Source organism: Phalaenopsis equestris, unplaced genomic scaffold, assembly GCF_001263595.1.
Source record: "Phalaenopsis equestris unplaced genomic scaffold, ASM126359v1 Scaffold205261, whole genome shotgun sequence".
NCBI classification, from domain to species: Eukaryota; Viridiplantae; Streptophyta; class Magnoliopsida; order Asparagales; family Orchidaceae; genus Phalaenopsis; species Phalaenopsis equestris.
This window is the reverse complement of record NW_018224767.1, coordinates 147,325-164,039: the sequence shown is the minus strand read 5'-3', so window position 1 is coordinate 164,039 and position 16,715 is coordinate 147,325. Positions and strand designations below refer to the sequence as shown.

The following is a 16,715-nucleotide window of genomic DNA, read 5'->3' as shown; positions in this document are numbered from 1 at the left end:
TTTCTCCTTCTCCAACACTCTTAGAGAAGAGTTCACACTTAATCTCACCACAAAACTCTAAATTATAAAGACAATGGACTCTAAATGGTTGCGAAATGAAAAATAGAAGAATGTGTGATGTGTAGAAGATTGAATTGGGGTAATGAGATGTCAGGAAGAGTCACTTTTCTGATCAATTTTGGCCTCAAATAAAACCTAGATAGAGTCGATTCTCTAATAGGTGCCTCCAAAAATTCTTTAAAAAACATCCAAATTCGTCGAATCTTATAAAACAGGGGCTGAATCGACATTGATGCCGTCCTTCAGCCCGTAGATGCAAAAGCCAAAGAACCAACCAGACGGTCCGATACGAAGCGCGACCAGAAGCGTTGGGTCATCGAACCCGCGGAAGGCATAGGACTGGTCCAAACAGCAGAAACTCGAGCAGCACATCGTAGCTTTATCTGCCCTACAACAACACGATCGGCCCTACAGCAGCACGATCGGCCCTACAGGCTCGACAATACAGGCGACAGAACAGAGAGTCGTACTCCCCTTCTTCTTCGAGCGTGTAATTAGGTAGCAGAGGCTAAGGTTTCTCCGTGAGGCGAAACCCTAATATATATATATATATATATATATATATATATATATATAATGAATCTTCTTCTGCACCGGTATAATTTAGTTTTCCTTAGTCTCAAGTTGTATTTTTTTCATCATAAGGTTCTTTACTCTATTTGGGCGATACTTGGGGACCTTATGAAGCTAGATCTACCCACTTTCAGCCTAACCAAAACTACTTGTGAAAAGAGATATTACTTTATCTGATGTTACTGAAGTCTGGTTGGACACAACTCACAATGGATATTGACAACAAATCGTCATGGAGCATACATTTCCTTATTGTTCTCATTGAAAAATGTTTGGGCATACTCTTGATGAATGCCATAAGCTTCATCCTAATTTGTAATCTAAAGATCAAGTGAATAAGGATGGATCTAACCTTATTGCTTTGGCCCCCTGAAAAATACTGTATCTGCGAATGATATGAAGCTAGATGACTCTGAGCAACCTACACTTTCAAACCCTATTGAAGACAACACTGAAGGATCCCTACCTACAAGGACTGATAATCAGGAGAACCTTGCAGCTTCCTTTCTTCAGGAAGTATCAGGGGTAGAGGCATTAACTCATACCTCACATTCACTAGAACCCATTGTGGGTACAACTGTTGGCAAATTTTCTACTACAGCACTACCACTTCATCCGATTGAGCAACAATCTTCAGATGAGGAATGACAGGTTAACACTTCCTGAAGGAGAAGAAGAATGAAGATCTACTTGAGCTAATGAATCTAATGGATGACACTTTGGTTACTTCGGCAATGGTATGCACCTCACCAATTTATTAGATGGTTTCCTTCCAAGAACTAGAGGCAGAGGCTGAACTAAATTTGGTCGTCCTGATTGATATTATATATACTATTTATTTTTGGGTTTTTTCTTTTTTGTGTGTTGTACCGTGTGGGTTGGGTGCCTATTTGGGCCCACTCATACAACTTATATGTACCCTTTTCTTTTTAATATATTTGTCGTTGGGCTTCTAAAAAAATTTGAAAGCCTAAAAAGGCTAATATATTAAATAGAAAGAAAGATACATACAGATACAATGTGTGGGGGGGCCCCAAACATGACACACTGCTCACACAAAAATCACAAATGGTTTCAAAACTAGAAATAATAGAAAAGTACATTAGATACTTAAATAAAAAGTCTAGTAGTGCCGAAATATATAGTATCAGGTGGCTAAAGAGCGACCCAATGTGGTCTTTCCTCTGCCTCTAGTTCTAGGGAAGGAGTAAGCTAATAAACTGATAAGATGATCGCCATTTCCAGTAGTAACCAATGTATCATCTAATATGTTCCCAAGCTGGAGTTGACCTTCATTCTTCTTCTTCCTTCGGGAATAGACCTGTCATTCCTCATCCGAAGAATCAGTCTAATGGGATGGTAGAGCTGATGCAGAAAGAATACCAACTGTAGTACTCATGATAGGTTCTACTACATGTGAAGTATGAGTTGCCTCTACACCGGATACTTCGTGAAGAAGTGGAGCTACGAGACTCTTCTGATTATCAGTCTGAACACTATCATTTGTAGGTAATAGTCCACCAGTATTATTTTCTATGGGGTTTTGAGGGTGTTAACATCACATCACTCGCAGTAATAGTAACAACAGTGTCAAGGGGGGTCCTCAAGGGCAATATACACCTTCTGTCTGGTAGTATCCTTTCCAGGTGAAACTAAAATATCCAGAGCAGTGAGGTTAGATCCATCCTTATTCACTTGAACCTTAGATTTCAAATTTGAATGAAACTTGTGACAATTTATCAAGGACATGACCAAACATCTTATAGTGGGTACAATATGGGGGTCTGTGCTCCATGACGATTTGTCGCCAGTAACCATTATGGGTTGTGCCCAGCTAGATTTCAGTAACATCAGGTAAAGTAATAGCCCTTTCCACAAGTATTCTGGCTACCGGAGTCTGGTTAGGTTGAAAGTAGGCAGATCTAGCTTCAAAGGATCCCCAAGGATGACCCCAATATAATAGTTAACTGGATAGTGAAAAAATGCATCTTGAGACCAGGTAAACTAAACTATACCGTTACAGTGAGAGTTTCATAATTTCGATCGAAATCAGAAGATCACTTGAGTAACTTCATAAGTATACCAACGATGTTAAGATATTTTCTGGAGAAAATCCAAGTGTAGTTCTTAGGCACGGTTAACTGAATCAAAACATGTCTCTCATCCATGAGCCCACTTTCCACTTTCCTGTTAATTTGATGTCATCAAAACTTTTCCTGATAATTTTCATAGGTGGGTGTCTCCACTGAAATTTTTCAATAAGAGCAAATTTGAATTTGTCAGTCAGCGTTGAAATTTCTGACGTGGAGAAAAAGAGTGCCGCTTTGCCACTTTTTGCGTTTGCATTCTTAATAAAGGGAGTCACCTGTACCATTACGATGTTCTTTATAACTTGAAGGGAATATAACCGCCGTCTCTCCCTGAGGATTACCCACCACGTGGGCAAAGAAGGTTTCGTCAGGTTCAACCGAAGAAGAAGGAAACTCCATCACAAGGATGAGAAGCCCTATAAGTCTGGCAGAGGGCAAGAAAAAACAAGTAGAAGAGTTCGGGGCGAAGCTGGCAGAAGACAGGAATCGCAGGATGCGATAGGGCACGAAATTGTAGCTCGACAGATAGCCGTAGCTCGATCCGCATAGAAAAGAACTGCGGAGAGGTGAGAAGGAGGTGACGGCGAAACCGCAGAAAGCAGACGCCGAAGCCCTTCGTCGTTTGACGCAAAAGAGAAGACGACGATCGCAAGGGTCTTTCGTCGTCATCGTCGAGTGCGGGAAACAGCGTCGTCGTCGTCGATTGCGGGAAACTTCGTCTTCGTCGTCGAGTCAGGAATCAAACCAGGGCGAAACCCTATCAGAGCAGATCGCCATATCATATATATATATATATATATATATATATATATATATATATATATATATAAATAAACTGAATACTCTGTATCCAAGACAGGGGTTGGCAAGGTTCATGTTTGATCATATGTCAATTTGTAATTTGATCATTTACAAGTAAAATGTAAAGTCGTCAGGGTTCAAATTAAACAATCAAATCCAAGTTGATGGCCTAGTTGATAGAAAATTTCAACTGCATGGATCTTTTTTCAAAATTAAGTTTCAAATTCTATTTGAAAATAATTCAAATGATATATTTATAAACCCGATTCTTTATAAGTAGAATAAAGTTGGCAAGGTTCATATACAATCACATGTAAATATCAAGCCCGATCATTTATGAGCAAAAGTAAAGTTTATATGGTCAAAAACAAAAAATCAAGCCTCCATGAAGGTCGTGTTGACTGAAAACCACAACTTGAGGGATCAACTTTTAAATCAATTTTCAAATCAAATTCTCAAAATGACGGATCAAAACACTCAAATTAAAATCAATTAACTTAGAACTTAAATTAGACAAGTTAAAATGTTAAATTTAAAATTCAATCACTTAGAAACTAAAAACAAAATTCATCCACCCTCCACAACAAATTGTCAAGGGTGATAAACTGTTAATTGATATCAGCTCACAGAGTAAATATCACATTGAGTGTATCACTTTATTCACACTCAAAACAATCTCATGCCAATAAGGACATGTCCCGAGTCTTCTGTCCGGGTTTTGCAATCTATTAATACTGAAAAGTAGTTGTTACGATCAAAACCCTTTGACCGGGCGGTTGTCGCCAAATTTCACAATTAATTATGATCATGAGCGTAGTTCGTATGTTCCTCAACTACATTCTACCATTTGAATTGTGAATCACGAGGGTGGAATTGCTTGACATAATATCTTATGCCAGTTAAGATTGACTTAAATATTTTTCTTTAGACAGACATTCACCCTATATATACGAGGGTTAATTGGAAGACGCAACCTATGGTTGCTGACAAGAATCCTTCAGTTAGGTTGGGTTAACTAGTATGATGATGCAGGATGACCGAACCTTAGGATATTGATCGGGTTTCTCATCTTTTCCCTCAGCTCTAAGTGATAAATTTTACAATATAAACTAAAATTTTGCTGTCTTTATATACTGAATATTAATTGTTTAATGACCAGCCTTAATCGAAAGTTGAGATCTTGCACATATGAGAAATCTTTAAGCCAAGATTAAAAGGTTCTCGTAAAATGATGGCGAATCTCTGGGTAGTGTCTTATCTACAATCCAATCTGACTTCTGAAAATTTGACTCTCAAATCTCTCAACAACAAGCACAACGCAAATTTTGGGGCGTCGGAATTTTCGGAGCCCACAAGATGTTGTAGAAGCATAAGATTTTTTTAGGTGTCTTTTCTTTCCTTATCCCTTCCTGCCTGGTAGCCTTTTTTGCTCTTAGTTGGAATATTGATTTTTGAAATTTTCTACATTGGGAATTTCTTTTTTTTTTTTTGCGTGAATTTTAGTAAGCTTGTTTCTTTTATGATCCTTTGTAATTAATTTATGGTAGAAGACACTACATCTTTCCTCTCAACTGGGCTTTACTAATTTTTGGCTCTCCTCGTACATGGTAAATGATTATCTTAGAGTATTAGCCGTATCATTTTAAATTTCATATTGCATAATTTTCTACATTGGATAACAGATTCTGTCTTTCCGTCTCTGTCAGAAACACTATACATCTCATGGGATTTGGTAGAAATAGTTGTCTTCCATGCATTCGCTTATGATTTTGCTCTTTTTGTAGGGGTAATGGATTTCTTACGCCAGAGGATGTCCATCAGGTACTTATTATACTTTGATTTCAGGATGAAGTGAATCTTCTCTTGGATAGATAAGGACAAACTAAAATTTTCTGTTAATTTTGTGGTTCTTTACCCCTTATTTCTTCTTGTTGCTGGTACTTGTTGCAACATTATCTTGATGTGATAATTGCTTTTCCCTTGGTTGTCGCTTAAAGCTTTTCAGAGAAGCTAATGATCTAAAATGTTGCTTAATTATAAGAAATTAGAGGTAAGATTTCATGAGAAGAAAAAATCATTTTGATCATTGAAGTTTGACAAAATTACATAAATGTTTGTTTATGGCAGCATTGTTAACTTAACTTCATCATTATTCTAGTAAGTAGAGGAGATATTGGTTGTAACTTTATGTGACTTGTAACTATTATTATACTCTTGTGAGATGCTCAAAGACATAATACTCATATATACCTTCCAGTTGATAAACACTTCTCTAATTTTATGTATTTTATCGTCGAGGTGTTTCCTTAATTTACATGTTGGTGCAGCTTTTGCTTAATTTGTGATTAATATAATTTTGTTGTGCCTTAGTTTGAGCAAGCCCCATCCAAAGTTTAACTTCTTGCTCTATTTTGGCTGGTTAATCAAGCATCAGAACCATGCCGTGAGTGCATCTTTTTTCATCAGAAGTAAGTTATCACTGCTGCGGAAACATATAGTAAGTAGTGTGCAGCGTCAAATTGAATAAATAGCTTTTAGGATACATTGACCTTAATAAAGTACAAGGTCTTTTTTTTTTTTTTTTTTTTTTTTGGTTCCAAAGTAATAGAAGATCCTCTTTTAAGGCACAGTTTCTAGTAAGCTTCTCATTGTTGTTTTTCATTGCAAACAACTTGAGTGTAATTTTATTGTGAGTTGTGGGCTGCTATGTGTTTTGTATTGCTTTTATGGTGTGGCTGTAGTCTCTCTACTGTTATTTCAAGCCTTTTAATGATGCCGCCGCTACATGCTGTCATAGCGAACACAAGGGGCCATTGCAAGGGTTTAGTTGAGTAATGCACACTTGGAGAGAAAGAGGTGATAAACTAATGGGCTTGACCGGGCAAGATTGAGGTTGAGTGACTTCTTTGGTGACAACAGTTTTGTTGATTATCAATGGGCAAAGTAATTTTCTCTTATTCTACTGGCAATTGGTAAAATTTTATGAACTGTGAACTAGTTATGTGCTTTGTAGGATCACGCTGAAAGAATTTTATGTGCTAGATGTAATGCTTGGCAAAAAAAAAAACAAGAACTAAAAGAACCGGCTAGGTTTGGCAAACCAATGCTAGTTGTTCCTTGTTATTGAGGTAAATGAAGGCGAAGTGGGGACACAATCCTAGTGCGATCCTGAGAAAAAAGGGAAGACAAAGGGAGAAAGGGCGAAAGCATACGAAGTTCACAGTAGTGATGACAAACAACATGTGAGGGAGCTTAGGTTGAGTTGATTTCTGTGTCAATTCAATTTTGTTTGATCTGAAATCTTTGTGCGGTCATTTGCAGGCAAATGAATGGATGAGGGCTGACATAGCCTCGAGTAAGCACATGCCAAAGCGGCTTTTAATTTGTAGATGGGAACAATGAATCAAGCCACGGGTGCAACGGAAGGATTGAACTGTGCATGCAAGCGAAAACAATCAGCTGAACCAATTGATGAACATTCTATGTGCGAAATGGGAGTATGATTAAGTTTCAAGGAATTTAACTAGAAACATTAAGGTAAATTTTATTTAATTTCAAAATTATAGATAGAAATAAAACCATTTTGGAAACTTTAGGATTATTTTTTTATATAAATCATAAAAAAGTTTTCTTTGTAGAATCCTAATATAATGATGAATATTTAATTAGAAAGTATATACTAAAAACGACTTAGTTATTTAATGGGTGAAAAAAGGTTAGATAATATGATGTTAAAGTTTTATTGAATTTAAAATTTTATCAGCAATTGTCAGAATAAAATATGATTGTTATCTTCAATGACAATTGACAATTTTCTAAATGATAAAGTTAAATATTTATATATGAGATAGATGATAATTGAAAGTTAAAATTAAAATAAAAACATGATTGCAATTAATAAAAGTTTAATAGTACAGCTGTTATATTTTGTCAACAATTGGAATTATAATTGTCACAATATTAAATATTGTTTAAGGTAAATTAAATAAAATTTATTCTAGACAAGAAAACAAAGTGGAAGGAAAAATTTAATGCAAGTTTTATTTATTGATAGAAGTTGTATTATGAATAGCCTAAATAAAGTGATATGGATACTTAAAATGTAAGATTTCAACCAATATTGAAAATAATATCATTAATTAAAAGAGCAGTTAAGCATAATTAAATAATATGATTAATATTTATATTTATATCCTGTTATATATGTCAAATTGTAGGAGGCAAATTTCAAATGTCTAAGAAGGAAGAAAGTAAGCCAACTTATATGAGATGAGTACTAATGTTTCTTTTAATGCCATAGAAGTACAAGTTTATAAACATAGCACGCATATTTGATAAAATCATTTGCCATGTTCAATAATCTGAGGGCTTAACAGTGACCAACCAAAGTTGAGACATTTTTTTAGAACTACCCTCTTCATCTCTCCATCTAGGCATCTTGCAAGTTGTAACCCTTGTTTTAATGCCATAGAAGCATACATATATAAACACAGCAGGCACATTTAAAATAACCCTTTACCAAGTTCAATAATTTGAGGACTTAACAATGAGCAACAAAACTCAAGGCAATTTTAGAGAACAATCCCTCTCCATTTCTCCATCTAGGCATCTTGCAAGTTTTGACCCTTGTTGGCGATGTTGCTAGACAGCCAATCCAGCCCCTCATACAGTCCCTCACCAGAAGCAGCACAGGTATTTAGATGTACCAATGTTGCTGACGAAGGGAATGAAGGCCAGTTTTTAAAAGTGATTTAAGCAAAATTCATTACATTTGAAAGACCCTTTTTGATTGCAAATGCAAGAAGAACATCTGACATTCATCCTCATTAAGCATTCTATGGAGCTCATTGCTGACCTCTATAATATGATCTCTGTCATTGCTATCTACAATAAAGATAAGACCTAGGTATTTTGGGCATTGTGCATCCACAATTGTCGGATCTTTTATTGAACCCCACATTCTAGAAAATGAAGATAATGTTCTTGTACTCTATAGTCTCAACATTGAATGCAATGGTAGGAATGGTATGATGATCTCTCCAAGCTTTTAGGATTGTACTGAATTGTCGTTTTACCAAAAGCATCAAGCCCAACCATGAGTCTCCTCATCTCCTTGGCAAAAGAGCGGCCAAAGAGCTTTGAAATGTCAGCGACATCTTTTTATTCCGTAGCTTCTCAAGTCAGTCAGGTGGTCAAGGAGCTATGATAATGATGGATGTTTTTCAGTTTGTCTCCTCACCTTTCAAGCCTTTCCGCTTCTCCCTGTTTCCTTGCATTTGGAGGAAAACGAAGTACAAATATTTATAGTTATGATAATATTATTAATTTTTTTAGATCAAATACATTTAATTTTAATGATGCTTAGGTTGATTGGCATTACAAATTCATGATTTACCTCTTATGTTGAATGTTTTATCATATTGAATGAATGATATGTATACTCTCATTATGTTTAAATTATTTATTGTAGACATTACTTATTAAAGTAGTACATTGACTGATATAAAAGTATGAATGAAATGATCTATATAGTGTGCTTGCGTATGCTTGATTGACTGATGTAGTTTATTCCCTTATAGTATTAGCTAAGATTGCTAAAGTATCCATATACATAAACTTTAAAAAAATATTGATATCGATGTATATTAATATATTATATAAAATTATATAAATCTGAAAATTGATATAGTACAATATAACAAATGTTTTACACCTTTACTGATCATATTTGAAAATCATACTGTCCATTGATTCTAAATCTATATATTGCATTGGACTAGCGTACATATTGCTTTCTATTTCTGTTGTGTTATTGTTATTTTGATTCATGAGTACTTACTGAGTTGTTGATAACTCACAAGAATTTAAACCAACATTTTTAAATTAAGCCAGAAAAAGATAATTTCCTTCACAACAATTTTACGTTTTAGTTAATTGAAACATATTTTTTTTATGTAATTTTTTCAATTTATTTAGATGATTATTTGTTAGCAGTGGAAATTGTGATTTTGATTATTTTTATCAACTAATTATTTGTTCTTGCCTTAGAAATTATAAGCGCTCGGGTTCAATCATGACAAAAATGGCATAAGAGAAAAAATTAGATTTAGGTAATAAAATCGAAAGTGTTGTTTAGATAATTAACAAGAAACTTTTATAGAAAGTTGGAGAGGTTGAACTTAATTTTATTTAGATAATGTTATTTTACCTCAAACAAATGGATGCACCAAAGTAGTATAATGTCTCATAATTAGAAAAAAAAAGGAAATAGCTAGTTTCAGTCCATTTTTCAAAAATAAATGGAGAGGCGTAAACCAGCTGAGGAGAAGGGGAGAAGTCATGTGAGCGATGAAACGAGCTGTGTGGTTTTAGTTTGTCATTATAATAGAGACGAGTATAAACGGAAGTGAAAGGTACAAAATAGAGAACAAAAGACACAAAAATTGAGTGAGAGGGAGGAGTCGAGTGTTAGATAGAGAAATATGTGCATGCTGGTGAGTGAGGTCAAGGTTAAATGAAGCTGAGCAGGTTTAATGTTGAAGAGACAAGGTGCGAATCAAGAGAAGAAGCATACAAGCAGAGGAGGTACACCAGGGAGAGCAACAACTAAGATTGGTTTTTTTGTGTGCTCGAGACCTAGAACATGAGAAGTGGGAGTAACAATAAAGTGTGAGATGGGGGCATACAATACGTCAACATTCAACCGAGCTCTTCATGAGCGGTGATCGAGCACATACGGACGATGAGCGACACTGACATTATCTGGCTTGGGCAAACTCGCTAGAGCAGAAGATGGCAAACTCTTAATGGACCCTCGGGCGAGTTTACATGCTAGGGTGATAGACCAAGATTGTGATGGGGGAGGAGCGAACCTCAGTTACTTGAAATAGATAGTGTTTTTGCGGGAGATAATGACACCAGTCGTGAAAAAGGAAAGCAAATGTGTGCAGGAGAAGGTTGGGATTCTAATTAATAATTATAAACTATTTCAGCTTTTATTTTGAATAAGTTACTTGACGTTGTGTTTTATTTTAATGTTATTTTGTTTAAATAATGGGATTAATAGGCTCAATTAAGAGTATTTTTTTAAATAAAATTGGAAAAAAATAATTTCTAAGTAAATGATAAAATTATAAAATTTGGAATTAATATAAATTGAAAACGAAAATAGGCAAACCTCATTGTTATTGAAAATTTAAAATAATATTCAATGATATTCAATAACTAATATGATTCTTAGCAAAATTAAAAAAAAAAATCATTACCTAAGATAAATGATAAATTATGAATATGTAGAAATAATAATTTAAAATTTAAAGTTAAAATATAATGATATATTATTGCTAATTTTGAAATCAAGAAATTAGGAACTTGTTTATAATTTGTAATATTAGGTTGCAAAATGATTTTATAACAAAAAGGTAATTATTTTTCGATTAGCAAAATTAAAATAAATTATTTATAATATTAATTATTAATATAGGAAAGATTAAATAAAGAATTAATACTAACTTTTATGGTTGAAAGAATGATTCCAAGCAAAGTTAGAGAACTGAAAATGTATATTTAAAATAATTTTATTTCATTGATTCTTAAATTCTTCCATCATAGTAACTTATAAGAATACCTATTTGTCGGGTCAAGAATGAGGATAAGATCGAGTCATAATGTGTGGAATAAAATTGATATGAGCACTATTTTTTACATACAGTAGCATTTTACTTTTTCAAAACTAGTTGCATGGATAATCATTGATACTTATTTAATTTAGTTTTAAGATTTTATCCTGATTCGTCTACTCTTTTATAATATTGATCATATCAATATAAATGTTATAAGTTTTTCATCATAACTAGTATTACTAATATATATTGGCACACACACACACACACATTTACACATATAGATATATTTTTAGTATGTGTGTATCTGTGTGCGTCTGTTTATTGATATAAAAATGTGAATGATACGATTTATATAGAATTTGTATTTATTTATGTTGATTGATAGATTTCATTTTTTTGTGGTATTAATTGAGAACATTAAGATATTCGTACTCATAATAATAAAACATATGTTGCTATTAATTTAGTTTAAGTGATAATTTTAGATGATGCTCTTGTAATGGGTGTATATATAAAGTGTTATAAATATGTATATGATAGTGCACTATAGTGACTGTTTCAAATTATCTTGAATGATCATATTTGTGTAAAAAACTGTGAAATGACTTTACACTAATTTACTATATTTTAAATAGTATGCATTTTTTTTGTTACATTACTATAAGCTAATAGTATGAGTATTTATTGGCTTGTTGATAGCTTACAAAAATTCAAACTAATATTTTTCAAATTTAAGTATTGAGATAACAAATAAGTTCAATGGCAATGTGTATAGAAGATGTGGACAACATACAAAAATGTATGTTTATAAGTAAATGTATTTTTCAGTTTATTCAAATTAATGTAGTAGTTGTTCTTACAATTATTTAGATGATTATTTGATTACTAAGTGAATATTAGAAATAAAAAAAAAAAATCTCACCATTCGACTTTTCGTTCATGCTTTGAAAATTTAAGTCTTTGGGTTGAGTTGTAATAAGGTGGGAGATTGAAATGTGGTAGGAGATAAATTACCTTATGTTGTCATTGTGAGCACCAATGCTCTTAACTAAGGGTGCAAGTGAATCAAGCTAACTCATAAGCTCGCTCGAGCTCGGCGAGATATATGGCTCGTGAATCGAGTTTGATGAGCTAACAAGCCAAGCTTAAGCTCAAACCGACTCAACTCATTGGCTTGTAAGCCGGCTCGTTTAAAAAATAAATTATTAACACAATATACTCAAAATATATAAATTTCAAAACATTATCTTTAAGTTATTAAAAATGTTAAAAAATTAATATTTTTTATTGCGTATTAGGTTATTTTTTATTATTTATTTCCTAATTGTTCATTATATTTTTCAACTTATTATAAAGTTATTTAAGTTCTGTTTGGGGCAGCTACAGTTTATTAATAAGTTGCTGCGCAACAGCTGCCACAGTAAGCTACTGCAGATAAGCTGGATGACTGTTTATTTTTTGCAGTTTGAAAAAAGACTGTGCTACAACCGTTCTTGGACAAATAACCATTTCGTTCTTGTGTAGTAATGTTGCTTGTAATATAATTATCATACCTATATATTTGATACTTTAGAAGTAAAAACTCATTTAAAAGAATACAAAAAATAAGATAAACACCTCACTTAATGTGAATATCATGATTACTAAAATAAAGAAAAAACGTTATTAAAATAATATTTAATAATATGATAATACTATTTTAAAAGATACTCAACGTATGTCAAGCACTAGGCAGTCCTTTAGGGATACTCCCATGCCCGATCACTCTCGGCGATGGAATCTTCCAGCCTATCTGCCTGCCCACCGGAAGAAGTCAAAGTTCTCCGTGATTCTTCGAGGGCACTTATAAAATTGTCTCCCGTAATTATGTGACTAATATGATGTCAGCAGGGAACAATGTAGTCCATAGTGACACAACAATTTTTGGGAAGTCCCAAAATTCTTTGAGCTTATCTTTCTTAGATGTTTTAAAAGGCAATCTATTAGTCATAATACAAGTAAAGCTTGATAAAATGAGTAATCAATTACAATTTTGTGCAGGCGTGATATCTAAGAGAACTCAGTATATCAACCAATGAATCTGTCACTACAAGAAGACAACATATCTTATAAAAAAAAGGTTCTCGATTTTCTTTAGCCCACCTAATACCAAGCTCGTGTATATATGTATATTACTAAAAAAAGGACCATCCAAAAGAACCTCAAAAACAACAACATTGAAGAGAAGAAAGGAACTTGGTTGCCTTCATTTGGATTTCACATGTGACACCAACCAATGACTAAGAGTACATTCAGAAGAACCCATAAGGTCAAACATTTCATCATGAACCTCTCAAACCCACCAAAAGAAAAACTAAAGAAATACAAATGAAAAAAAACACTTAAAATAACATTAAAAGCTCAAACAATCAATATGAAATAAAGTCTAAAAGAAAATAAACATGAACTGTATAAAATTAATAAGAATCGATATATTCATTATCCAACAATAGCGTCTGTAATCTGCTCTCTCAATTCAATCATTTCCCTAGCATCTTCGCTATCCTGGGTGCAACCCTCTAGTGATTATACTTCTGTTTGTGGTATAAATTGTTCTATTTGATAGTTAAATGCTTCAGACAGGACGTGTAAATAATCATCATCGGTTTTGCTGAAGTCTACGTCATTGCACGAATGTTCTGTTGAAAATAGTTGTGGAGAGTCATTGTGGCTACTACAATTTGCACATGCTTCAGAAATAGATATGTTGACATATCATACAGTGTGATTCATTTTTTCTTTTACACTTCAAATGTTCTTTCAATTACACCGTGTAAGGACGAGTGTCTCTTGTTAAACATTTTTTTCTTGCCCCGGGTAACATTGCTGGATCTCTCAAAGTCGAGAATGTGATATTTAGTATCCGAAAATGACTTCAAATATTCCCTTTGTAAGGGATATCCAAATAGTATCTCTCGGTCGCAAATACATTAATTAGTAATGAACTTAAAAAAATATCTAAATATGATTAATAGTTGAACAAACCTGAAGGTGGGTGAGGGAAGTTATGCTTTCAATTTCTTGTGACAAAAGAAAATATACGGTTGTCATATCTGCCTTCCTAACCAGCCATAACAAAAACAAAACACATTATGCTTTCAATTTCTTGTTGGTGATCCACATCGCCCAATGAATACAACCTTTTAATTATTGGATACACGTGTATCCACGTGTGTTTTATCGATCGCTCAAATACAATTCTAACATATTAAAGAAAGTTGTTTGAACCACACTACTCATTTTGATTTCATGAATATAATGAGTAAGAAAATTTACCTTAAAAAATGACATTTAATGCCGGTCATTTGCAATCTTTGTTGGAGTCATCTCAAATGTTGGATCCTCTAGCTTGATAATTTTTGATGACAAATTAACAAGAGCTTTCAACCACACTGAAAAGTATCTGCTAAATGTCTCCAATGAATGTTGAAATCTCTCCATCGCTCCTCTCATTGATTCATTTTGTGACAAAATGTAGAGGGTTTTTGCTAACAATTCTCTGGTTGTCATCTTGAAGGAGCCATTAAGCCCATGATTCATATATAATTCATTTAGAAGATCCATAAATATGGGTTGTGTCATACGAAACATGTTGCCGAATTTTGTAGAGTGTCCTTCAAGTAGCTCATCAACTAATTTATCACCAATGTAAGATGATGTCATGCAGGGAGATCGATCTACATATGAGTTGTAGTAATCGTACATCAAACATACTGCTGCCACAGTTCTCTTTCAACGTCTCTCTCTTTGTGAATCTATGTTGACCAAGTGCTCTGTTTAAGTAAGACATGTGAATCAAACAACTTTAATGAACTTCAAATAATGAATTACAAAGTGTACATCGGAAGGACAAATATCCAAAATAACATTAAAATTGTTCCAAAGAAAAAAAACATCGAAATCAGAAATCTAATAAACCTGCTGGAAAATAAATATAAATAATGCAAAGATAACTGAATAAAATCAATGGTCCCCGCTGTCATAAAAAAATGAAAATAATTGACTCTAAGGACAAGAGCCATATTCATGAAGAACTCTCTACGGGTCGGATCTTCCAACAACTTTATGGAGTTCAAATAGAATGATATGTCCTCATAAATTTCTAGAGTCGCATCCAGAACTCAAATAACTTCTTTGACGAAGGTCGCTTGTGAAGTCCCAGGGTTGTTGGTGCATGGAGCCACCAGTTTTGATATTTGACTTTCAATGAAAACAACCCATTATTTTTTCTTTTTCTCCACCCTTGGACGCTATGACGTTCATGTAAACTCCAGTTCATTGTTGTTTGAGCTTGGGTCTTTACAGGAGTCAGTTGCTTACTTGATATTCAAGTTCTCAGATATGCTTGTAAATCCTTGCTGACTAGGGGTCTTGGCATTAGTTCCCGTTGGCACAACCCCACCAAACATACAGTCTAACTTTTCTTCCTGATCAGGTTCAATACCACTTAATTTGAATTTCATGGCGGCTGACACAATCTGCAATATAAGGGGACGTGGATATGTTCATACAGTTTAGAAGAAGAAAGTTAAGAAAATAAAGTATTCATGTATAAGTTCTCACCTCCATTCTCTCAGTCCGCAATTTCTTCGGAGCATCAATAGTTCTTTTGATTGGATCCCAACCCAAGCCCGCGCATCCTCGTTTTAATTCTTTCTACAATTTTCAATCCTTTTTCAACTAATCTTACTTGTTTTTCAATTGCGTCTTATTGTATTCCCTTCCCGTCATTTTCTTGAACGTTTTCATTATATTTTGCCACCGTTCTTATTAAAGAAGGTGGGGGGCCCTATTTCTTAGTTCGACCTTCTTAAGACAGAGATCGCAAAATATGAGTTTGGTTTCTTTATGTCACATAGCTGATGAACCGACTTATTTTGTCTTAATCACTAGCATAAAAAAAGTTAAACATAAATATTTAACAGAAGAATTAATTAACATAAATCACACCAACACCTCCGCACCTCTACACCAACACCTTCGCATCAACACATCCACACACCTTCACCTCCAAAACTCCACACAACACACAACAATACACAACCGCACACCAAAACTTCCACACCTCCACACACCACCACCACCACCTCCACTACCTCCACAAACACAAACTCACACCACGACACACCACCACCAACACCTCCACACACAACCACACACCAACAACTCCACAAACACAACCACACACAATCACACACAATCACACACTACACACACTACACACAAACACACAATCACACACTAGACACAACCTCCACACAACACAACCACCAACACCTCCACACGCCACCTCCACCAACACCTCCACACGCCACACCTCCACAAACACCTCCACACTCCACTACCATCTCCACAAACACAACCACGCACCAACACTTCCACACCCCCACACACCACCACCAACACATCCACAAACACAAACACACACCAACACTTCCACACCACCACACACCACCACCAATACATCCACAAACACCTCCACACACTAACACTTCCACATCCCCACACACCACCATCAACACATCTA

General features: G+C 34.4%; 1 protein-coding gene and 1 pseudogene across 4 annotated transcripts in view; one reads left to right on the top strand and one right to left on the bottom strand.

Annotated features, from left to right (window-relative positions):
* Positions 1–16,715, top strand: part of LOC110036335 (peflin-like) — a 107,307-nt gene that overhangs the window by 29,736 nt on the left and 60,856 nt on the right. For all 4 annotated transcript variants that reach the window (XM_020740756.1, XM_020740755.1, XM_020740753.1 and 1 more), the window contains exon 6: positions 5,309–5,345. In XM_020740756.1, coding sequence (XP_020596415.1) covers positions 5,309–5,345 — 37 coding nt within the window. The remainder of the gene's footprint in view (positions 1–5,308; positions 5,346–16,715) is intronic.
* LOC110036337 lies at positions 7,807–8,663 on the bottom strand (annotated as a pseudogene).